Genomic DNA, 25763 nt, shown 5'->3' on the forward strand with positions numbered 1-25763 from the left:
TTCTCCAGCAGCATGGAAAATTCACCTTCCAATCTCCAGGACGACAGGGGCCAGGGGAGCAGGGCACCGGCCTGGGTGTTGTGGTGCCCAGGTGGGCTCATGCTCAGCTGGAAATGGGTTAGGAAGGAGGAGAAGGGGAAGAAGAATTCCATGGCTGATTTTTTTTTTTTCCAGAATTCCAGATTTTTTTCCCCCTTTTCCAGCATTTCAGCAGAGATCCCTCCCTTTCTCGGAGTGTGGTGGGTCCACAGCCACAGGAAGGCTCATTTTTTGCCCAAAGAGCTGCCCAACTCCACAGCCAGCTCCAAATGGCATTTTCTACTCACAGCCCTTTAATAATTCAGGCTCTGATTATTTTTTGCTGCTCCAGCTCATTTGTTGGCCTCGTGCTGCCAAGGATGATGGAGTAAAACTATCTGGAGTGAGACTTAAAAGAATGGGATTTTCTCTTCTGGATGTCCAGAGAAGAAAGGAAAATTGATGGGCTCTGAAAGGGCTTCCTTTGAGCTCCAAAAGCAAAAAAAAATGAAGGAGAAATTCAGATTCATCCCCCCAAAAACCCCACCTGAGCCTCCTCCCTGCCGGGGATGGGGGCCTGAAGGATTTCAGTGCTTTAAACAGGGAGCAGATTGTGCCCATGTCCCTCCTCCCCTTATCTCCGCTGACAAACATAATTACAGCTTCACTTAAAGTGCTGCAAGTGGATTGTGGAGAGGAGAAAAATGGTGTGTGCATCTGCCTGCAGCAGCAAGGAGCTGACTCCTGCTTTCCGCTGATGGCTCCATCCATCTCCAGCACTTCCAGGCTGGCAGAGCCGCCTCTGCTAAAAGAGAGATGATTCCTGCCCCAAGTGCATCTCCAGGAGGGTAAAAGCTTCTCAAAATGCAGGATTTTGGGGCTTTAAAAAAATGATGGTTTTTCATGCACGGTACAGGTGGGGTTTTCTGCTTTGTCCTGTCACCAGATAATTATCTAATTATGCCTAGACCTGTCCCTGAGCTGAAGTCCTGCTACACTCCAGGGTCACTTGGGGCACAAAATCTCTCCCCAGATGCCTCCTGAGAGTCCTGGGATAATCTGGAATTAGAGGTTGTGTAAATAAGCCCCTCACTCCCTCGCTGATTAATTTAATTTTCTTGGTGGGACAGAGCTCAGTGAGCAGAGAGGGGCTGGGAGGGGGCTCAGGGAAGGGGAATGCTCATCATTCCCACCCACCCAGGCTGGATTGTCACCCACATTTCTCCCTCTTTATTCCCCTTTCCACACTCCAGGCCAGTTCATCATTTCCAGCAGGATTTGCCAGGCTGGGAATTTCTCAGTGTTCCTTGGTTCAAAAAATCGCTTCATGAATTTTGCTGTGACCTCAGGAGCTGCTGAGCGGGGTTAATTGATGGAGTTAATTGATGGAATTAATTAATGGAATGGGTTGGGTTGGAGGGGACCTCAAGGATCACCTCATTCCAACCACGGCAGGTTCAGCTCCCACCATCCCAGGGTGCTCCAAGCCCCAAAGTCCAGCCTGGCTTGGACACTTCCAGGGATCCAGGGGCAGCCCCAGCTTCTCTGGGCATCAAAGATCATGTACCTCCATATTCTGTGTTTTCCACACTTAACTGTACAGTTTCCATATTTAATCGTACAGTTCCCTCATCTGCTTCCATATTCTGTGACTTCCACACTTAACTGTGCAGTTCTGTTCACCTCTGCTTTAATTTGTTTTGCACCAAAAAAAAAATGGGGTTTTTTTCCCCCTCACTTTGCTTTTTTTTCCCTTTTTTCAGGCTGAGTCTGAGGTTGTGTTTAGTTTTAGGCCGATTATTTTTGGTGTTTAATCGAAAGTTCCTCTCCCAGAGCAGGGCTGTGGCTGTACAAAAGTCACATTTCCTTAAGTCACCATCACTCCAAATGGAATTTGATGGTCAGCAGCTCCTTGGGAATGCACAGATCCCTCCTGTGTTGGATCTGGGAAGGGTCTGGAGCAGCTGAGGGAGCTGGGAAAGGGGCTCAGAAAATTAAGAAAATGATCCCATGATTCAACACAGAATGGAGAACTCCATGAGGGAAAAAATAATGTAAAGGAGCAAATATAAAACATCCAGTTGGGCTGGAAATTCAATCCCAGACTTCACCTTCCCTGTTACAGAAGCGTTTTGAAGGAGCCAGCAAGGGTAGGAATCATTTACATGGTGCAGGAATCTCTGCTTGAGGACACAGGGGTTGTGGGGATGGCACCTGGGGATCCAGGAGATCTCCTCACAATCCCATTATTTAATCCAGGTGTTTCAGGGCAGCCTGATTTCAAACTGTGCTGATCACCCCAGGCAGGGTGTCTGTTGAATTTGCAGGCAACCCCAACAAGGGAAGAGATGAGAATCTTGACTCCATGTCTCAGAGGGCTGGTTTATTATTTTATGATATATATTATATTAAAAGAAAATGATATATTAAAATGATACTAAAAGAATAGAAGAAAGGATTTCATCAGAAGGCTGGCAAGGAATAGAAAGGAATAGAATGATAATAAAATCTTGTGACTGACTAGAGAGTCCGAGACAGCTGGACTGTGACTGGCCATTAATTAGAAACAACCAATCAAAAATACAAGGGGTGAAATGATGGAGCTGCTCTGGCGCCTGGGATAAAATCCCAGGAGCTTTTTCAAGGATGTCTCAGTGGGAAGGAGATGATCCATGAGCACCTCATGGGTGTTTCCCATGGTTTAATTTCATTTTCCAGCCCCAAGGATGAAGTTATGGAGTTAGACCTGCACTCCTGGCTGGGATAAAATCCCAGAAGGTTTTTCAAGGATGTCTTAATGGGAAGGAGATGATCCATGAGCACCTCATGGGTGTTTCCTGTGGTTTAATAATGTTTTCCAGCCCCAAGGGATGAGTTATGGAGTTAGAGATGCTCTGGTGGCTGGGATAAAATCCCAGAACGTTTTTCAGGGAGGCCTCAGTGGGAAGGAGATGATGCATGAGCACCTCATGGGTGTTTCCTGTGGTTTGATTCCTTTTTCCAGCCCTGAGGGATGAAGTTATGGAGTTGGAGCTGCTCTGGTGGCTGGGATAAAATCCCAGGAGCTTTTCCAAGGATGTGTCGGTGGGAAGGAAATGATCCATGAGCAGCTCACAGGCGTTTAATTCTTTCTTACTGCCCAAGAGCTGTGGTTAAGGAGCAAAACCAAAGCAAGGCTCCTCTGAAGGGGTGGGGACACACCTGAGGGACATTGTGGTGACCAAAAAGGACTCTCCCACCTGTGGGTGGCTTGGCTCCCAAGCAGGTCCTCCCTCCCAATCCATGGCAGGAGCACTTTGCTCCTTGACCCACTCCTGAATCAGAAGTGGAGGGATCACCCAGAGCTGGGATGGGAGCACACAGCAGGCTCTGGATGGGATGGAGAACATCTTGTTGGGAAGGATGAAAGTTTGACAAGAAGGTCTCACAGATATGTGTGCTTAGCAGAAAGATTTTTGAATGTAGAATCTGATGAAGGAATAGAGATGGAAGCAAGTTTTGATCTAGAAGAAAAGAAGTGCTGAGCCAGTCTCACTGGATAACCAAGGAGGCAAAGGGTGTGTTAGTTAGAAGGGGTTTTATGGCTTAGAGCAAAGGATAAACCCACCCCAAACAAGAAGATGTTTTTACCAAGCACAAAGGTAGCACAGGCAAACAAGGCAGCAAATGGTGCAAGTAGAAAAAAGGTCTCAGAATTTTCCACTGCAAGAAAACTGAAAAACAACTTCTAGCTTAAACTGTAATGTACAAACTTGGAGTGATTGGAGAACAGTAACATGAATATGGTAATTACAGGAGTTATGACAGGCTGTAGATAAGTTCAGGTATAGATTGGTTCTGCTGTATTAAGATGCTCAGCAAAGAAAAGTCTATAATGCATTGTAACCAAAACCAAAGGGTTTCCAGGCCTGCCTGCAGCTGGAGCTGACAGCTCTGGGCACAGCTCTGTCACCTGCCACCCTGCACTGCTGCAACATTTTGTATACAATTAAACTGCATTTTGAAGACTTGCCTGGAGTCCTGCATCCCTCATTTCAGCTCTTGCAAGATCTCAAATTTAACTCTTTTCTCTTGGCAGCCACGTCCCCGGGCCAGGACAGCCATGCCAGCCTGGAGCACCTTCCTGCATCCGAGCAGATCCTGCAGAGCCTGAGTGAGCTGGCCAGGTCCTTCCAGGAGATGGCTGATCGCTGCCTGCTGGTGCTGCACTTGGAAGTCAGGTAAAAACCTGGAATTTGGGGATGGAGGCACGTGCTGGTGTTCACAGGGGTCCCAGGATGAGGGAAGAGACGAGGATCTGACTCCATGTTTCAGAAGGCTGATTTATTATTTTATGATATATATTATATTAAAACTTTACTAAAAGAATAGAAGAAAGGATTTCGTCACAAGGCTTGCAAGGAATAGGAAGGAATGGAATGATAATAAAATCTTGTGACTGACCAGAGAGTCTGAGCCAGCTGGACTGTGATTGGCCATTAATTAGAAACAACCACATAAGACCAATCACAGATCCACCTGTTGCATTCCACAGCAGCAGATAATCAATGTTTACATTTTGTTCCTGAGGCCTCTCAGCTTCTCAGGAGGAAAGATCCTAAGGAAAGGATTTTTCATAAAACATGTCTGGGACATCTGAAGATGGGACAACAACAAGAGGAGGATGCCTTTAACACAAACATCACCACACATCTCACAAAGTTATTTTTTACCAGCTTGAGGAAGGGAAAAACACTTTGCATCCCAGGAATACTTTACAACAGGGGTTGTTGCATTGTGATGTTCCTCCCTCGTGCCCACAGGGTTCACTGTTTCCACTACCTGATCCCTCTGGCCAAGCAAGGGAACTACGCCATCGTGGCCAACGTGGAGAGCATGGACTACGACCCGCTGGTGGTGCGGCTCAACAAGGACATCAGCGCCATCGAGGAGGCCATGAGCGCCAGCCTGCAGCAGCACAAGTTCCAGTACATCTTCGAAGGTCAGGCTCTTCCCACTCCTTCCTCCATAAAGGGTTTTCCATCCTCATCCCAAAGCTCCAAGGGATTCCTTGCAGGGGTGAAGCAGAGTGAGGTGCTGCTGTCACCTACGGAGCGTTGAGTGAGAGCCATGTGGGAGAGTTGGGAATGTTCCCCTGGAGCAGGGAAGGCTCCAGGGAGAGCTTCCAGCACATTGCAGGGCCTGCAGGGGCTCCAGGAGAGCTGCAGAGGGACTGGGGCCAAGGCCTGCAGGGACAGCACCCAGGGAATGGCTCCCACTGCCAGAGGGCAGGCATGGATGGCATCTTGGCAATGAGGAATTCCTGGCTGGGCTGGGATTGCCAGAGCAGCTGGGGCTGCCCCTGCATCCCTGCAATGGCCAAGGCCAGGCTGGACACTGGGGCTGGAGCAGCCTGGGATGGTGGGAGGTGTCCCTGCCCATGGGATTAGAACTGGATGGGCTTTGAGGTCCTTTCCCACCCAAACCATCCTGGGATTCTGTGATTCCCTGTTCGTTCAAGAAGAGGGCAATGGCTCCACACAGAGCCATGGGGACCATTCACATCCTGTTGAAGTTTAAATTCATACTCATGGTCCTCCTTCATCACACCTCTTTATCCCAGGTCTGGGATTTACGGATTTCCCACCCTGGCTCCCTGGACATGAACTAAATCCTTAATTTAGGCTTTTAATTGGCCTCTGGGCTTGCCCAGACCTGCGCAGTGCAAATCAGGCTGGGATTTTGCTCTTTGTAATGTGGCACGAGTGGGTGCATCATTTTGGGGGTGCCTGTGTCCCTCAGCCCCCAGCTGTGCCCTTCTGACATCCTTCAGACACAGGAAAGTGTTCAGGATTGATCAGAGAGGGTTTGTACGTCAGGGGCTTTGGAATGCTGCTCATCCCTGCTCCTGGAGACTCCATTTACCAGGAAAAACAGGGAAACCACCACCCTGGAGAACAGATTAAAAACAGAGTAAAACCCTGTGGTTCTACAGGAGCTGCAGTGACCCATTGCTCTGCCCAGGGACTGGAAGGGACATTGTGCAAAGCCTGGCTAAAAATCAGTGGTTGTGACAACACAGCTCTAAGATTTGGGGCATTTTTGTGTTTTTACTAAAGAGGTGGAAAGTCCTAAACTGCACCACAAAGATTACTGAGGGTTTCCAAGTAAAATCCAATTATCCCTTGATACACAGCTCTAAGATTTTGGACATTTTTGTGTTTTTACTAAAGAGGTGGAAAGTCCTAAACTGCCCCACAAAGATTACTGAGCGTTTCTGTGACCGTGTTCACAGGGGTCCCAGGATGAGGGAAGAGATGAGAATGTTGACTCCATGTTTCAGAAGGCTGATTTATTATTTTATGATATATATTATATTAAAACTATACTCAAAGAATAGAAGAAAGGATTTCAACAGAAGGCTGGCTGAGAATAGAAAAGGAATGAAAACAAAGGCTTGTGGCTGACCAAGACAGTCCGAGCCAGCTGGACTGTGATTGGTCATTAATTAAAAACAACCAACATGGACCAATCACAGATCCACCTGTTGCATTCCACAGCAGCAGATAACCATTGTTTACATTTTGTTCCTGAGGCCTCTCAGCTTCTCAGGAGAAAAGATCCAAAGGAAAGGACTTTTCATAAAACATGTCTGGGACAGGTTTCCAGTTAAAATCCAATTATCCCTTGATCCAGCTCACATGCACCACTTACGATGCTCATTTTGGGGTTTTTTTTACCATGAATTACTGGCACTAAATCTCCTCCCCCCTCGCAGGTTTGGGCCACCTCATCTCCTGCATCCTCATCAACGGCGCGCACTACTTCAGGCGCATCAGCGAGTCGGGCATCAAGAAGATGTGCAGGAACATCTTCATCCTGCAGCAGAACCTGACCAACATCACCATGTCCCGGGAGGCCGACCTGGACTTTGCCAGGTGAGCACAGACCTCGCCCTCTGGCCCTCACCTGGGGCCCACAGCAGCCGAGATAATGTAAATTATGCGTACATTATCTACAATACTTCCCAATACCTACCACCTATGTTAGATGTCAGAACCCAGGAAATTCCTGGAGGGCTCGAGCCCCTGCCCAGGGGGCTCAGAGACCTTGGTACAGTGCCCAAGACCCCTGTGACTTTGATTATGACCCATGGAAAAAATTACCAATCTTGTATGAGGATCTGCAAGCCACAAAAGCCTAAGTGGAATAATAGTGAATCTATCACGGGATGAAAAAGTAGAATTTTAGGGGTTTTAGAATGGGGGTTCAGGGGGCAAGATGGAGGAATCTGCGTGTGTCCAGCCTTTCTCCTTCTTCTTGTCCTCCATCTTCTGGGTGATGTTGGCAGTTTTGGATTGTTTAGAGTAGAGATAAACTGTCCAGCTCTCAGAATCTCTGCTGCTCAGAGTGACTCTGAGGTAGGTACGAGCCTCTTTTCCCAGCCCAGCAGTCGAAGAAGGAGTCAGAACTCATCTGTTCTCATTCTCGAGGTTGTTTATTTGCTGTTATCTATCACATTCATTCTCTGGCCTGCTGAGGTCTGTCCAGCAGGTCAGACAGAGGCACACTGACCACCTTGGGGCGGTGTTATCTCTTTATACTAAAAACTACATGTACAATATTTACCATAACTTCCCAATGTGGAAGAGCTTTTTGGGGAGACCCCCAAAAGGTTCTGAGCCAGGACTGACAGATGAACAGGGCTTTTGGTTTTTTTCGGTCTTCAGGTTTTTGTTCATTTTTTTTCCTCATTAAAAGTTCAGCATGCTGTCTGCGCACCAGACTTAGTGTACGAAGAGAAGGCACCAAAAAAGTCACCAAACACACAGGTTCAAGGTCTTTTAGAGCTGTTTTGTCCAATTAATTCTTAGAACGTATTTTATTTCTACCTTTCTACCAATAACGAATTATTTGTCTGTTGACACAACATCTGCATTGCAGCTCTTTCTAACAAATCCCTCTGTGCCCCAACACTGCAGAAAATTGAGTGGATGAAGAACAAGAAGATCAGACAATGCCCCAAATCCTCCATCCTGTCTCCTACCCACCTCCACACTAAAAACCCCAAAACTCTGAGTTTTTCACCCTGTGATAAACCACACTATTATCAATTTCACACACTCGTAGATTCCAGTTCATCCCAAAGCCTTGGAAGCTTTCTCCATGGATGGAGGTTAAAAGCAGTGTTCTCCTGGGGATCAGGCAGAGAAACATTCCCTGTGCCCTGGGTTCCAGCATTCCAAAAGTCTCAGGTGGCCAGACGAGTGGCAAGCTCAGCAGCTGGAGGTGCTGGTGGCAATTTTGGCTTTCCTTCGGTTGGACAACGTGGAATCATAGAATCAGGGGGCTTTTTTAAGGGTAGGGAAGACCTCCAAGGTCATCAAGCCCAAACGTGGATCAGCTGAGGCTGGTGTGAGGTCCCACCAAAGTGTCTGTGCTTGGTGCCCCCTTGGGGCTTCTCCAAGACCAAAACCCAGGCAGGGAAAAGCTTCCAAAGGTGCTGGGTGGAACTTAAACAGGATGAAATTTGGGCTTGGATTTATTCCCAGGTGAGAAATGTTCTGGTTTGTTGAAGGCTCAGGGTCACCAGATCCAGGTTGGCTTGAAGGGACATCTCCCTGGAGTTCTGTTACCTTGGAATAGCAGGAACAGCAAAATAAACCCCAAATAAACGCAAAACTGGGTGTGACAGACGCCCTGCACACCTCTCCCACATTCTGGGGTTTCTTCCCCCAAGGAGGATTGAGGGATGAGCAGGTGGAGGCGAGCCCTGAGCGTGGTTTTGGCAGCTGGACTCAGGGCTGGCTCAGCTGATCCTGCTGGTCAGGAGGGGACAGCTGAGCCAGGAACAGCCAAAGGAAAGGTCTGGAACCTGGAAATGGAGGAATGGGGTGAAATGAGAGAGGTTTGTGTGGAACTTGGATCTGACCCACCACAAAGTCTTGGTGCCATCACTTGGCCATGCTGCTGGAGGCTGAATGAGGAGTTCCAAGTTCCAGTCTGAACTCCCAGGGTGAGGAGTGTGGCTGAGTGCCTCATTTGTTCGGGATCTCATCTGGGGGTGGATCCTTACTGAATTCATTTCCTCAGATCACCATTGGCATGAGGAAGCTGAGGCCTGCAGGATGGGGAGGGAGGAAGATCCATTAGGAACTCTGCAAGGAACGAACTTCCCAAATTTCATCTTTTCTTTCTTAAATGTGACCATCCTGTGGTGAAGGAATTTTCCTGATGTCCAACCCTAAACTCCTGTGGCACGACTTGAGGCCATTTCCTTGCGTCCTGTCCCGTGTTCCTCGGGGGCAGAGCCTGACCCCCACCCTCCCACAGCAGCTTTGTGCTGAATCCTCCCCATCAAATCAACTCAGCCACGTTTCTTTTATTGCTTTCACAGCTTCATCACTTCCCTCTTTCCTTCTTTCATGCTCTGTTTGACTCTTTAGTTGTTCAGATGACTCCTGAATGTTTAAGTGTTTGTTACCCAGAGCCTCCTTTGACATGAACAAGGCTCTGGAGCATCCCAGGCCTGCCCTGCTCACCTGAATCCACAATCACCTCAGCAAGGCTCTCACTCACCCCAGGGACCCCAGGGCAGCCAGGTTCTACTCAAACCATTAAATAAACATAACAGCTCCCCTCCAGAAAGCATAAAACAGCATCAGGCTGGATAAAAGTGATTTGTACCTCTGTGATACAGCTCAGGCAGGAATCTGTGAACGCTCTGTGCTGTGGATAACTCTCAGTTTGGCCTTTCCCGAGATAAAGTGGTTTTTTTATGTACAGGAGCAGTGGCAGAGCTGATGGAGAAATCCTCCCTTCCCCCTGTACCTCCTGGGATAAATTCCCTCCCTGCCTCACTGCTCCAGGGAACTGGAGGGCCATGGTGGGACAGGAGAGCCCCAGGACACAGAAATAACCTGGATATTTCTGTGTCCATCAAACTGAGCGTTCCAGCAGCAATTAGCCACAATTAACAACCAATACATCACTCTTAAATCTGAATGCCTCAAATCTGAATTCTGGAGCAGGTCCCTTTCCTCAAAGTGAACCTGTTTGAAATTTGTAGGAAAGACCAGGCCAGTTGAGAAAGGAACAAAAGTTATTTTGGTTTTTTTTCCTGGGATAAATTCCCTCCCTGCCTCACTGCCCCAGGGAGCTGGAGGGTCATGGGGAGAGCCCCAGCCCTGCCTGGCTATTTCTGTGTCCATGACACTGAGGGTTCCAGCAGCAATTAGCCGCAATTAACAATCAGTGCATCACTCTCCACACTCCCCTCTCTGTGCCTTAAATCTGAATTCTGGAGCAGATCCCTTTCCTCAAAGTGAACCTGTTTGAAATTTGTAGGAAAGACCAGACCAGTTAAGAAAGGACCAAAAGTTGTTTTTGGTTTTTTTTTCCTGGGATAAATTCCCTCCCTGCCTCACTGCCCCAGGGAGCTGGAGGGTCAAGGTGGGACAGGAGAGCCCCAGCCCTGCCTGGCTATTTCTGTGTCCATCACACTGAGGGTTCAACAGCAATTAGCCACAATTAACAACCAATACATCACTCTCCACACTCCATGCCTCAAATCTGAATTCTGGAGCACATCCCTTTCCTCAGAGTTTGAAATCAGCTTGTAGGAAAGACCAGGCCAGCTGAGAAAGGAACAAAAGGTTTTTTTGAGGTTTTCCTGAGCGTTGTGATTTTGATTTTTTTGCTTTTATTTTTCACCTCTGGCGTTGTCCTCAAGGCTTTTTAGAGGCCTCAGAGAACACTGGGCATCCCTTCCTTCTCTGCTCAGGGACTCCAGGCACTAGAAATCCCAAGCAGGGAAGCTGGAAGGGGGAAACCCTTTTTCCTCTGAATCAAAAATCAGGTGGAGGATTCAGAGCAAGCCCAGGTAACACCTGTTGGTCCTGGGGAGGCTCTTGCTGTTTCAACCCCATTTTTCCAAAGCTCTGTAACCTGCAGGTGACAACAGCAGCGTTGGCTGCTTTGGGAGAACCCCATGGCAAGGGGAAAATGTGTTTTAAATGAGTTCTGCTTTCAGATTCTCAGTTCAAGGCAAGGAAAGTCTCAGCAGAGCATCACAGAGCACATTTCCGCCAGAAAAAAAAAAAAAAAATTAAATTGCCAAGTGGTGTGAGGAGTTTTTCTCCGCCAGGAGAAAGGGTGAAACAGGCTGGTTCTGACTGCTGAGGTGTCACAAAGGATTTGTGGCATTTGCTAAATTTCCTGCGAATGTTAATAGGTTTTTCACTCCTGTGTGTGTTCAGTATCTAGGGCAGCAGAAATGCAGGAGGTTGTTGGGGCTTCCACTGCTTTATTAAGGAAAAAGCAGGATTTTCTCCCTGTGGAATATCCAGGCGTGTGCTGCAAAGTCTGGGACTGAGCACGACTTCCAAATACCTCCAAATTACCAAAGTTTCACAGCCAGAATTAGATTTATAGCATGAAAGGGATAAAAGCTTCAAATTTGAATTCCAACTTGGATCCTTTCCCTTGTGTCTTCTTCCCTCCTCTCCCTCTATCCTCACCCGAAATTCTCAGGGATTTAATGAAGATTTCATCAGAGGTCGTCACAGAGGGTGAGGATTCTGCTTCAGACTCACCCTTGAATTAAAAAATCACTGAAAAAAAAGTGATTTTCTGAGTCAGACCAGCGTTAAACCTGAGTGTACAACTGAGGTGGCTGCAAAGGGAGCAGGGAGAGCAGGGATGAAATGGGGACATTTTCCCTGACAAGTGTCACTGTCACCTGGGAAATGAGCAGGGCTGGCGCTGTCCCTGCCTCTCGGGGTCCTCCCTGCCTCAGGGGGTGGCAGCAGAGGGGTCCAGAGGTGTCCCCACATCTGGAGTGAGTTGGAGCTCCCATTCCAGGTGTTCCCATGGCCACCCCTCCTGCAGGGACCGGGAATCTTGTCCTGCTGTTGATGACAATGACAGGAATGTTGGCTGGGACATTTCTGGGGTATTGGCTGGGACATTTCTGGGGAATTGGCTGGGACATTTCCATGGATGTTGGCTGGGACATTTTGGGGATATTGACTGGGACATTTCCAGGGATATTGGCTGGGACATGTCCCTGTAGCAGATGTGGCACCTCATTGGCTCTGCTGGTGGCTCCCTGGGGATATGGAGTGAGGAGGAGCCATCAGAGCTCCACTCGTTCCTGGTTTGGCCATCAGTAAACCCGAATCATCGACTCACGGGATCATGGAAAATGGAAAAGATTTCCCAGCCCATGGAGTCCAAGCTGTGTCCCGACCCCCGCCTGGTCCCCAGCCCAGAGCCCTGAGTGCCACATCCAGGTGTTCCTCGGACACCTCCAGGGTTGGGGACTCCAAACCTCCCTGGGCATCCTTTTCCAATGTTTAACAACCCTTAGGGAGAAGGAATTTTCCCAAAATCCACCCTGAGCCCAGCCTGAGGCCGTTCCCTCTGCTCCTGTCCCTGTTCCCCGGCTGTCCCCTCCTGGCAGGGACTTGTGCAGAGCCACAAGGGCCCCCTGAGCCTCCTTTGCTCCAGGTCAGCCCCTTCCCTGTCCCCTCCTCGCCGGGACTTGTGCAGCCCCTTCCAAGCCCCTGAGCTCCCTCCTGCTCCGGTCAGCCCCTTCCCAGCTCCCTCAGCCTCTCCTGGTTCTCCAGCCCCTTCCCAGCTCCATTCCCTGAGCCCTTTCCAGCCCCTCCATGGGGCTGGGGAATGCTCCTGTTACTCAAACCCATCTTTATTCCACGGCCACATTTGATGGGGCTCGGAACACCCTGGGACAGTGGAAGATGTCCCTGCCCATGGCCAGGGTGGCTCTGGATGATCCTCAAGTCCCTTCTCACCCAAAGCATTCCATGATCCCGTGAAAGGGGAGGATGGGAAGGTTTAGGGTGGAGGATGCAGCTGCAGCTCGAGCTTTTCTCAATCCCACGTCAATCCTGCATCACTGCTGGGCTGGTACCGGGGCTGTGCTGCCAGGTTCGGATCCTCGGCGCTCAGCCCTCCTGTCCTGCCAGCCGGGGCAGGTTTTGGTTCTATTGGGCAGATTTTTTGTTCGATTTTCCCCAGTTTCTGCCGTTCCCTGGCAGCGGGAATCAGCAATGACCTGCTGCCATCTACTGGGAGCTGCCGAGGGAAAGGGAAGCATTCGAACATCCCTGTGCTCTGCAGGAAGACTTTTAATTGCTAAATCTTAATTCTCTGCCTGATTTTACTCTCAGTAAATACTGTGGTTGTGTCCAGGTTGCCTGAGGGAGGAGCTGGTGGAGGGAATCTTCCTCTGGGAGCCACCTCTGAGCTCCATTTGTGTGTGGGGAGCATCGGGTCCTGCAAATCCTGGCCTGAATGCTTTGCTCAGAGTCAGGAGTCTCTGCAGAGCTCCTGAGATGCTCCTCTGCTGCCTGTGGGTGAGGGAAGCATCTCAGATGTTCTCCTTGGGGCTGCCCTCGAGCCAGGACCAAATTTGGGGTGTTTGGGATCATTCAGTTGGAGCAAACCCCACATGAGCTGAGCACACAGGGCGCTCTGCTCCCCCTCTTCATAGCTGAGTTGTGAAAGGTAAAAATCCCCAAATCTTCCCAGTCTGGATCCCAGGAAATCCCTTCCCTGCAGGGGATGAGGGCCAGAAGAGGCTCAGGAGGAAAAGCTTGTGGAAAGTTGTGCTGCCTCCATCCCAGGCTGGGCTCCTGTGTCTGCAGCCTGTCCTCGTTTGGGCTTGCAGCTTTTAATTAACAAAGCTGCTTTGGTTTTCAATTAAGGACTCGGTTACAACAAAATCCCTATTTTCTTTCCCTTTCTTTTCTGCCTTGTTTGCTCCCCCCTGTAGCTTCTGCTGAGCTTTGATCTCAGTGCAGGTTTAATTAGCTGTAATTAGCGGTTTCACCGCATTAACCGAAAATCAGAGGATTACAAACCACCCCTCAGCTCCATGGCCTCATGCTCACCTCCCTCCTCCTGCTGCCCCAGGGGGATTTGGGGGATCAGAGGGTCCCTGTGTGGCCCTTCCCCCGTGCATCCCAAAGCTCCACATTTTTATGGGATCATTAAAGCTCCCCCATCCATGGATTCCATTCCCAGTGAAATCTGCCAGGGGTTTTAGGAGGGCCCCAGTCTGTGCCTTCCCAGCATTCCCTGGAGCATTTTTTGGGATGTCTCCCTGCTTTTCATTACATTTGGAATCACGGAATTGTTTCGGTTGGAAAAGCCCTCAAAGATCATTGAGTCCAGCACTGCCCAGGCCACCACTGCCCCATGTCCCCAAGTGCCACATCCACATGGATTTTAAATCCCTCCAGGGATGGGGACTCTAAACCTCCCTGGGCAGCCTTTTTGGGAAGGAATTGCCCCAAAATCCCCCCTGAGGCTGCCCTGGCCCAGCCTGAGGCCGTTCCCTCTGCTCCTGTCCCTGTTCCCCAGCTGTCCCCTCCTGGCAGGGACTTGTGCAGAGCCACAAGGGCCCCTGAGCCTCCTTTGCTCCAGGTCAGCTCCTTCCCAGCTCCCTCAGCCCCTCCTGGTTCTCCAGCCCCTTCCCAGCTCCCTCAGCCCCTCCTGGTTCTCCAGCTCCCTTCCCCAGATCCTTTGGCCTTTTCAGCTTCTCCAGCTTTCCCAAACTCTCAGCTTTTCCAGTCCTTTAGAAGCTGCTGGAAGCTGGGGCATGGCCAAGCCCTTTGCTGAAACTTCTCAGCACAGGATGGAGAGGAGATTTTGGAGATTTTGGAAGATGTGACTCTGCTTGATGTGCCCAGTCTCAAATATTCCTCCCCAGCACAACCCTTGAGGCCTTTACACCCCCCAGAGTAGCTGGATTCGGGGCTAACTCTCCCAGCACTCCTCTCCCCTGGCTGTGGGAGGTCACATAGCACCCACTCTCCGTGGGGACGGCTCCAAGCGCCAGGAGGAATCATCTGGAAATATCAGCAGCTCCGGGAGGCACCAGTCCTGCTCAGCCTCGCCAGCGTTGACTCAATGTTTTATTTTGATCAGGTTTTTCAGCCCTGCCCCGAGGCACTGTTACTCCTCGCTCTGTAACCTTTAAAGAGAGAGGTTTTCGTGTTCTCTGCAATGATTTTCGTTGCCTGGGCAGGGATGTCTGAGTAAAGAGATTAATTCAATTTTCCCAAACTGGAAATGGACTGAAAAACTGAGAGGCTTCATTGACTTTTCCTCGCTGGGTTCGTGGCGTGGTGGAGAAACAATCAATGGGGTGAACTTCTCACCGGGCAGAACCTGGTGTTCCCATTTCCAGGCTCAGGAAGATGGGAACAAACATTTTTAAGAAGTAAGTTCTGTCCAGAACACGTTCCTCCTCAGCCTTAAAACCATCAGGATATATTCTCCTGGAAATGAGTTCCAAACAAATCCCTCATTTATCCCCGAGGTGACAGTCTTTTGCTGATATGTGCTTTCTGGAGACTAATAAGTTTTGAATGTCTTTGGGGAGGGGGAGAAGAAAAAAAAACCTATCAAAGTAATTACTTTGTGTTCCCAAGCTCCTTATTTGTGTAGGTGCCTGTGTGTTTATCTCCCTCGGTCATGCTGCATTGCTAATGGTAATTAAAGGCAAGGGATTTTTCTTGCTGGGAGTTTTTTCTTCTTATTTTCCACCTTTAGTGGTTTTGGCCTCGGTGACGATGCTTTGCCACTGGCCAGTGACTTGTGGAAGTGCTTTAATAGAAGGTCTGAGTTGGAATTCCAGCTGGAATTGGGTAATTTAATTTACCCAGGCCTGTGCAATGTGAGGTGGGCACTGTTTTTTTCAGGCCAGGGTTTGACAGCACATCCTGGAGGTGTCAGTCCTGGTGGCCACTGTCCTCTCTATGGTGGCTCTGGGAGATTTTGGAGAACTCCCCAATATTTGCTTTATTTGCACAGATTTGGGGTTGTGGGGTGGTGGCAGCAGAAATACAGAGCAAACCCACGTGGTCTGTGGTTGGCACTGGAGTGGGGTGTGTCACTTTGATTTGGATATTTAATTTACCCAGGAATTGGGTAATTTAATTTACCCAGGCCTGTGCAATGTGAGGTGGGCACTGGTTTGTTCAGGCCAGGGTTTGACAGCACATCCTGGAGGTGTCGGTTCTGGTGGCCACTGTCCTCTCTGGGGTGGCTCTGGGAGATTTTGGAGAACTCCCCAATATTTGCTTTATTTGCACAGAATTTGGGTTTTGGGTTAGGGCGGCAGAAATACAGAGCAAACCCACGTGGTCTGTGGCTGGCAGTGGGGTGGCGTGTGTCACTTTGATTTTTAAAGATTTTCTAAGCCTTCTGATGTTGACATTCTTGTAGCAAACTCTCTCACACGCTTTCTGTAAATAACTCACGGTTTTACATTCTTTTATAGAAGAGAAATTTGATGGACTGTTGGTTTGTCCAGTGTCATTGGAGAGGTGGCACTGTCACCCTCCAATCCATGGTCACTTTTAGAAATCTATAAATGTTGGAGCTGGAAATGGGATCCACTGGAACTGGAAATGGGATCCACTGGAACTGGAAATGGGATCCAGTGGAATTGGAAATGGGATCCAGTGGAATCAGGAATGGGATCCAGTGGAATTGGAAATGGGATCCAGGGGAATTGGAAATGGAAGTCAGGGGAACTGGAAATGGGATCCAGTGGAATTGGAAATGGGATCCAGGGGAATTGGAAATGGGATCCACTGGAACTGGAAATGGGAGTCAGGGGAACTGGAAATGGGATCCACTGGAATTGGAAATGGGAGTCAGGGGAACTGGAAATGGAAGTCAGGGGAACTAGAAATGGGATCCAGGGGAACTGGAAATGGGATCCAGGGGAATTGGAAATGAGATCAGTGGATTTAGAAATGGGATCCACTGGAACTGGAAATGGGAGTCAGGGGAACTGGAAATGGGATCCACTGGAACTGGATATGGGAGTCAGGGGAACCGGAAACGGGATCCAGGGGAATTGGAAATGGATCCACTGGAATTGGAAATGGGAGTCAAGGGAACTGGAAATGGGATAGGGAAGGGAAGGGAAGGGAAGGGAAGGGAAGGGAAGGGAAGGGAAGGGAAGGGAAGGGAAGGGAAGGGAAGGGAAGGGAAGGGAAGGGAAGGGAAGGGAAGGGAAGGGAAGGGAAGGGAAGGGAAGGGAAGGGAAGGGAAGGGAAGGGAAGGGAAGGGGCCAGGGCCAATTCCTGGTGGGATAGAGGAGGGGAAAGGCAAACTGAGGAAAGGACAGGAGCAGCAGAACTGAGAGGACAGCAGGGTCAAGCCATGGCACAGCAGTGGGGTAGAGCAGGGGTGGCAGCAGGTGTAGCCCAGGAACAGCGGGGTTCCAGCTCTTTCAGCCCTTCAGGGGGGTCTGGACTGGATTTAGGAACATTTTTTCCCCCACAAAGGGTTCTAAAGCACTGGCACAGCTGCCCAGGGCAGCGGTGGAGTCACCATCCCCGGAAGAGTTCAAAACCAAGTGGATGTGGCACTTGGGGATAAGGGTTAGTGGTGACCATGGCAGTGAAGGGTTGCACCGGACACTTGAATTTTGGCAGGTTGAGATACATTCCTCTGTAGTTAATTACTCTTTAATCAACAAGATCTTTAATTAATTGACTTTTGGTCAGGCTTGGAGGTTTTAGCCAACTCAGGGCTGGTGGTGAGTCCAGGTGCAAAGCCACAGGTTCAGCTGGTGAACCTAAATAATCCTAATAAATCCTAAATAAGGATTTCTACAGCTGCATTCTGCAACCAGGGGTTTCATCCTTTGCCTTCTGCTGAGGAACCATGCCTGGGGATGGATCTCTAACATTCCCAGCTATCACGTCTTATCCTCAGCGTTTATTCCCAAAAAAAGTCCCAAAACGATTTTTCCACCTTTCCAATGCTGAGAGGTGGAGCTGCACCTGCTGGGGGCACCTGGGGGCCTTTCTTTGTCACTGAAGGAGTGATTGATGATTATGGGGGGAATTTGCCCTCATGCCAGGGAATGTTCTCAACAGTCAGCCATCTCCTGGCTCTGGGATCACAGAATCATGGAATCGTTTGGGTTGGGAGGGACCCTAAACCACCTTCCCCTATTCCAGGGAGCTCCAAGTGCCTCACCACCCTCACAATAAACCCCCTCCTCCTAAAATCTACTCCAAATCTCACCTCTTCTAGTTTAAGACTTTCCTTTTGTCCTGTCAGTATCTGTCACCTGTGTAAAAAGTTGCTTTCTATATTTTTTTTCATTAATTCTCTTTAAGACTGCAAAGAGTTTGGGATGTAATGAAGATTTTAGGATTTTATGATTTTCTGGGCTCAGTGGAGTCAGTCAGGGACAAGATGCCCCTCAGCATTTTCTGATCCATGGAGGAACAGCTCCACATCAGCTTCTTCCCTTTCTTTCCCCCCTTTTCAACTGTGCAGTAACATCTCCTTTGGGACAATCACAATAAACAATAAACCTCTCACAATAAACCCCCTCCTCCTAAAATCTACTCCAAATCTCACCTCTTGTAGTTTAAAACTTTCCTTTTGTCCTGTCACTATCTGGGGCCTGTGTAAAAAGTTAGTTTCCATCTTTTTTTTTTTTTTTTTTTTATTCATTCTCTTTAAAGATTTAAGGCTGTGAAGAGTTTGGGATGCAACAAAGATTTTATGATTTTCTGGGCTCTGTGGAGTCAGTTGGGGACAAGATGCCCCTCAGCATTTTCTGACCTATGGAGGAACAGCTCCACATCATCTTCTTCCCTCCCTTGCCCCTTCTTTGGGGCAATCACAACAAACAATAAACCCCCTCCTCCTAAAATCTAATCCAAATCTCACCTCTTCTAGTTTAAAACTTTCCTTTTGTCCTGTCACTATCTGGGGCCTGTGTAAAAAGTTAGTTTCCATCTGTTTTTTCATTAATTCTCTTTAAGGATTTAAGGCTGCAAAGAGTTTGGGATGTAACCAAGATTTTATGGGTTCTGTAGAGTCAGTTGGGGACAAGATGCCCCTCAGCATTTTCTGACCCATGGAGGAACAGCTCCACATCATCTTTTTTCCCTCCCTTTCCCCGCTCTTCTCCCTTTTCAACTGTGCAGTTACTTCTTTATTTGGGGGATTCAGCCTCCCCCATGGTGTTCCCCAGGAGCTTTCCGAGGAAAGGCGTGATCCCCCCAAGCTGGATTTCGGTGTGATTGCCATAATTACCCTCTGACTTCCACCCTCCAGCAAGATGGGACAGCTCAAAAGGAGAGCTGTGATAAAAAAAAAAAAAAAAAAAAAAAAAAGAAAAACCACAAAAAACCCCAAACAAACTGAGAAATTATTCTTGAAGTGCCAAAGGCGAGAGGCTGCGGGGCAGGAACGAGCGGGGAATGCAGATCAGGCAACGCCGTCTACCCAAGGTGGAGCCTCTGCCATTAAAAATTCCGACTCAAATGCGGGAAACGTGGAGGGAAGGAGGTGAATTATTGATGGGGAGCAGGGATTACCATATCTGACAGATGGAGACTGTCTGAGAACATTTTGCAGAGTGGCATCTGCACCGTGCCTGATTGGCGTCCCTGAACTTTCGCGCGTCAGATGTCGAATATCAACACACAAACTCTGATGTAGCAATTAAATCTGTCCTCTGATGAACCTGGGCCTCGTAGCCAGGAGAAATCCACACATTCAGAGAATGTCCAAATGCCTCAATTCTTATTTTTAAGGGAGCTATTTGAATAATTGCATCCAGAGCACTGCATTGAAAACGCACAGGTATGATGATGTCGACATTTAGATATATTCAGGGAATTATGTGCAGCATATCATGTCTTACTCCAATTTTACTGAAGGCTGCAAAGCTCCACTTGTCTTTTATCATTTGTATTCCAGATTTCAGCTCAAACAATACAGAGAATCTCTAAAATTCAGCTGCCGCCTCACGTCACAGAGGTGCATTAACACCTAAAGCTGAAATGAGTCTCTCAAGTAGATCTTCTCCTAAGGAAGTTGTAAATCAGACAGGATTCCACATTGTCATGTGTGGAAGAACAAGTAGGGGAAGGAAAAGTCCAAATAAGAGCAAGTTTGATGCTTTGGTGGGGAACAGCTTGGATTGGGAAGAGGCAAGATATAAAATATGGCTTTTTTAAATAGGATTCAGTGCCTTCAGATCCCAGGTTGTTTTCCTAAGCCCAGCCCAACGTGGGAAATGGGTGAATTTTTCTGCCATCTGTTAAAAGTGGGGCGCTGGGGGAAATTCAGTTTTCCTTCATGGAGAATGTGCAGATTTTGGGAATCATCAGGAAAATGTGCTTTTAATCCCTGGAGGGGCTTTCAGGGGTGGAATCTGGGATTGGTTACTCAAGGAGCATCAGTATTAGGAAAAATCTCTTCATCCGAAGAAGCGCAGGGCTGGAATACCCATCCCTGGAGGGGTTGAAAGCCATGGGATTGTGACATCTGGGGACACGGTCAGTGGTGGCCTTGGCAGTGCTGGGAATGGTTGCACTGGATGATCTCAAAGGGCTTTTCCAGCCTGAATGGTTCTGTGATTCCATGATTTTGTGGGGTGGTGTTGTTGGGTGGGATGCACCCCGTTGGGCACACAAGGAGCTCCCCTCACAGAACAGATGAGGTTGGAGGGGACCACGGTGGGGTCCTTGGTGCTTCTCACCCTCGGAGCAGCCTTTGAGAGGACAGACAAGTTCTGGATGCAGAGTCTCCAAGGTGCCTGGGGAAATTCTCAGATGGGAATTGCGAGAGGTTGAAAAAAACTTGAAAAAAATCAATAAATTACTGGGGAAAACTGCAGGTTCATCTCTCGCAGCAGAGTCCTTTGGGGAGGCTGGAGGGTTTGTGCAGTTGAAGAGGGAGGGGATGAAAAGCAGTTCAGAGAATTGCTGTGCTTTTGATGGCTCTGAACTACTCCACCATCCAGAAGCAGTGCAGGGACTCTCTTCTCGCTCTGTGGGGACCAGTTTTGTTTCCAAGGAGCTGCTGTTGCACTGCAGTGGAGTCTGTCCATAAAAAGTGACATTCAAGTGACACAACTCCAGGATATTCCATGAGTAAAACTTGTTTTTTCCATGCAGTGGAGAGTGGAGATAGAAACCCCATGTGCTCTGGGTTTTACCCTGCACTGACATTGCCTTGATAACATTTTCATTTAAAATGCTCAGATTTGTGCTGTCTGGCAAAAAAATACTGTAGTGAAGCTCTGTTGGGTGAAAAAGTTGGGATAATTGGAGGTAAATCCACCAGGAATGGCCAGAAGAACCCACAGCTGTGCTGCACACAGCAGTGTGGGAGCTGCTCTTTTAGGGGTGGTGGGTTCCAATCCCTCTAAATACGACTTTTGCCCTCAGAATGATCGAGAGGGAGAAGCAATTTCAACCAAAAATGCTGGAAATGAGCAGCAGCTGCCCATAAAAACCTGTGGCCTCCAACCTGGAGCTTTCCAAGCATCAGGAGGAGTTGGGATGAAATGTTCCTCAGGCCAGTGGCCACCACAGAAAGCAAGGAGGAGAGGGTTGGAGCTCTGAACCCCTCACCCAGGAGATCCACAGCTCCATGCTGATGCCCACCACTTCTGGACATCTCAAATTTTGGCACTGAACCCATCCTGGTTTCTTTCCGCCATAGTTACAGCGCTGTGGCTCGATGGACCTGACCACAGCTACTACTGACCACAACCCCTACTGACCACAACTACTACAGCTTAATGGACCTGACCACAGCCTAGTGCTGGACCTGACCACAGCTACTACTGACCACAACCACTACTGACCACAACTACTACAGCTTAATGGACCTGACCACAACAACTACTGGAGCATGACACACAACTACTGACCACAACTACTGCAGGAAAATTGACTCGATGAACCTGACCACAGCCTACCACAGGCAGACCTTGACTTGGGTGGAACCCAGCCGTGACCTACTACAGGCAAAACTGGCTGGTGGAACCCAAACACAACTTACTACAGGCTGACATTGACTTGTGGAACCCAACCGTGACCTACTACAGGCAGACGTTGACATTTAGAACTCAACCATGGCCTCTTACAGGCAGACATTGACTTGGAAACCCAACCATGACCTACCACACATAGACGTTGACTTGTTAGACCAAACTATGACCTACCCCAGGCAGACATTGACTTGGAAACCCAACCATGGCCTACTATAGGCAGACACTGACTTGTGGAACTCAACCATGACTTACTACAGGCAGACTTTGACTTGTTGGACCCAACCATGACCTACCCCAGGCTGACATTGACTTGAACCCAACCATGTCCTACCACAGGCAGGTATTGACTTGTGGAACCCAAACTCAACCTATTAAAGGCAGAGATTGACTTGGAAACCCGACCATGGCCTACTATAGGCTGACGTTGACTTGTGGAACTCAGCCATGACCCACCTGAGGCTGACTTTGACTTGTGGAACCCAACCATGACCTACTACAGGCAGACATTGACTTGTGGAACCCAACCATGACCTATCCCGGGCAGACACTGACTTGTGGAACCCAACCATGACCTACTACAGGCAGACGTTGACTTTTAGAACTCAACCATGGCCTCTTACAGGCAGACATTGACTTGGAAACCCAACCATGACCTACCACACATAGACGTTGACTTGTTAGACCAAACTATGACCTACCCCAGGCAGACATTGACTTGGAAGCCCAACCATGGCCTACTATAGGCAGACACTGACTTGTGGAACTCAACCATGACTTACTACAGGCTGACATTGACTTGTTGGACCCAACCATGACCTACCCCAGGCTGACACTGACTTGTGGAACCCAACCATGACCTACAGACATTGCCTTGAGGGCCTTGCTTGAGCTTCTGTCCCAGTTCCGTCCCCACCAGGCAGATCCCATTGTGTCCTTCACCCATCAGCAGCTCCCAGCCATTCCTGGTCTATCAGAGCTCAGCTGGCACCTCCCCAGTCACATCCAGTTCCACCTCACTTGATCCTAAATAAATTGCCACAGGGATTGTTGTTCCCAAAGGGAAGGGAAAATTGTGGGATTTTTTTTTTGCTGACTGGAGCAATCTCTGCTGCACTTTTGTGGAAGTGCTGACTCCCTCTCCTTTCAGGCTACATTCATTTCCACCTTCCCTCCAATTTATGCATGAGGCAAGGGGAAAAATCCCTTAATATTCCTTATAAACTGGCAGATGGTATCAATAATTTTTTTTTTTTTTACTATATGCAGTAAAATGCAAATGTGTGTGGCTTATTTGCAAATGCTGGCATTAATAACTGATATTTAAACAGGTCAGATTAACACTTTTACTGATCTATTAAAAAGATTCTTTTCCAATCATTTGCACACTCAAAATCAATTTTAATACGACATGTAAATTGAATTTAATTTTTTTTATACAAAATTGCATTTATCTTCCTGAGCCATTAAATTTACTATTTAATATGTACTTTCCAGCTCACTTGGCTAGAATTTCATTGCTCTTTATCTGTATAAATTTAATTAGCCTTGATATCATCAGTATATTATAGAACTAATTAAAGATTTAGATAAGTGCTGAGGGTGCTTGTTTAATACCCTATAAAGTTCCATTTGGAGAGGGAGAATTTCCATCTCTCATTAGGATCAGCCGGTTTGGAGCTACAAGGAGTGGCTCAGACATTGGTTTTTGGGTTTTTTTTTGAAGAGTTATTTAATGGGCTTTAATGGGTTTATCCTCCCTTTGAAAAGCTGTGTAATTGCTGTGTCTCGCTGCACGCTGGGAGGGGCTGAGAGGTGTTCAGGGATTGGGTGTCAGGGCTCTGTGGGGATGCTCAGGGATCCCCATTCCCAGAATCCCGGGGTTGTTGAGGTAGGAAAAGCCCTCCAAGGTCACAGAATCCAACCTCGTCACCAGCCCTGAGTGCCACCTCCTTGGACACCTCCAGGGACGGGGACTCCAGACCTCCCTGTGCAGCCTTTTCCAATGTTTACCAACTTTTTCCATCCAACAGTTTGGGAGAAGAATTCCAGATGAATAAAGGGAGCAGGGAGAGTTCGGTTTTGTCCTAAAAATGAGGAAATTCCTTCTGATCTCTCTGCTTACCAACTTTTTCCATGAGGAAATTGTGGTGGTGTTCACAGGGGTCCCAGGAGGAGGGAAAAGATGAGAATCTTGACTCCATGTTTAGAAGGCTTGATTTATTATTTTATGATATATATTATATTAAAACTATACTAAAAGAATAGAAGAAAGGATTTCATCAGAAGGCTTGAAAGGAATAGGAAGAATGATAATAAAATTTTGTGACTGACCAGAGAGTCCGAGACAGCTGGACTGTGATTGGCCATTAATTAAAAACAACCACATGAGAACAATCAAAAATTCACCTGTTGCATTCCACAGCAGCAGATAACCATTGTTTACATTTTGTTTCTGAGGCCTCTCAGCTTCTCAGGAGAACAAATCCTAAGGAAAGGATTTTTCATAAAATGTGTCTGTGACAGGAAATTCCTCTGATCTCTCTGTTTACCAACTTTTTCCATCAGGAAATTCCTTCTGCTCTCCCACCTGAGCCTCCCCTGGAGCTCCTGTTCCCATCAGGGCAGCCTTGTCCAAGTGATGAACCCTTGGAGGGAGAAGGAAATGAGAAGGAAATATTAATTAGAAAATAATAGATAAGGCAGATAACTATCAGGATAAAAAGGAGGAGGGAGGACAGGAGGGAGCTTTGGGAAGGGTGGTGACGTTCTGCACATCCCTTACCCTTCCCTTTGCTAATTAATTCTGCATTTAAGAGCTGATTTCTCATCTGTGTTTGACAAAAAGCTCTGCAGTGGTGACAAACCCGGTGACAGAGCTGCACGTGGCACCCAGAGGTGTTGGCTGGGGGAGTTTTTATCCAAAATGGCTCCGTCTGTATAAAAAGCAGCCCCCAGGTGAGCTGATTGATATGTAGGGCTGCATACGCTGTCTCTGTGGTTTAAACTTTAAAAGGGGAAATAATTGGATTTTCTAACGAGGCTGTCTCTAATTAGAAGGCTGTGCTTGTGCCCTTTTGAATAAATACACTTGTTTTTCTTGCCTGGCTCTGTAGCTGATCAGAGCCCTGCCTGGGTACTGAGCGAAGGGTGAGGGCTTCCCACCTCTGATACTTTTTCCTGCCTTGGATAAATGACTTAATTTTAATTATTCTTACAGCTTTAAAAAAAACAAAAAACATTATTATCCTTCCATCCCTTGATTATTTATTAAGGGCTGTGATTTGCAGAGCTACCACAGGAGCGTGGAGCACTGTACTCCAAACTCACTTTTATTTCTTCCTCTCCTGCTTTGTTTCCTTTCCCAAAACATTCCCCATCCTGGAATTTTGCACGTTTTTAGGTTTTTAATGAGGTTTTTCACATTCTTGTGCTTTTTTATGTTCTCGTGAGCACAGCCCCAGAGCCACCTGTGCCTCCTGCCCCGAATTGTGCCACGTGTGCTGATGGGGCAGCTGCTTGCAAGGGGCTGTGGGCGAGGTGAGCACAGAGAAGGTGGAGATCACAGTGATGGGAACATTTTTGGCCTCATTTTGGGGTTTTTCAGTCCATGGAGCCAAGTAGGAGAAGTGTCCAGGCCTTGGTGCGGTGTCAGAGAAGAGATGAGATTGACCAGAACAGCAAAACCATCCCTGATGTGACCTCCCCTAATGTTCAGAACCACTTTGGGTTCCTCTGGAGGCACAGAGGGAACATTCCCATTGGTGTCCCCAGAACCGCTCCAATTGAAAATCAAGGAATAAATCTGCAGGAAAGACAATCAGGATTTACATTCCCTGATGGGGGATTTACAGCTCCTCCCCATTGGAGCCATGTAGGGGCTTCTTCCTCACCCCAGGCACGCAGGAGA

The 25763-nt window shown here is 48.1% G+C and overlaps 1 protein-coding gene across 1 annotated transcript in view; it reads left to right on the forward strand.

Moving 5' to 3' along the window:
* The window catches only part of EXOC4 (exocyst complex component 4), a 351460-nt gene that overhangs the window by 316528 nt on the left and 9169 nt on the right, over positions 1-25763 (forward strand). Inside the window, exons 15-17 of the mRNA XM_030959908.1 lie at positions 4097-4238; positions 4821-4999; positions 6776-6935. Of these exons, the coding sequence (XP_030815768.1) occupies positions 4097-4238; positions 4821-4999; positions 6776-6935 (481 nt within the window). The remainder of the gene's footprint in view (positions 1-4096; positions 4239-4820; positions 5000-6775; positions 6936-25763) is intronic.

Source organism: Camarhynchus parvulus, chromosome 1A (assembly GCF_901933205.1).
Source record: "Camarhynchus parvulus chromosome 1A, STF_HiC, whole genome shotgun sequence".
NCBI lineage: Eukaryota > Metazoa > Chordata > Aves > Passeriformes > Thraupidae > Camarhynchus > Camarhynchus parvulus.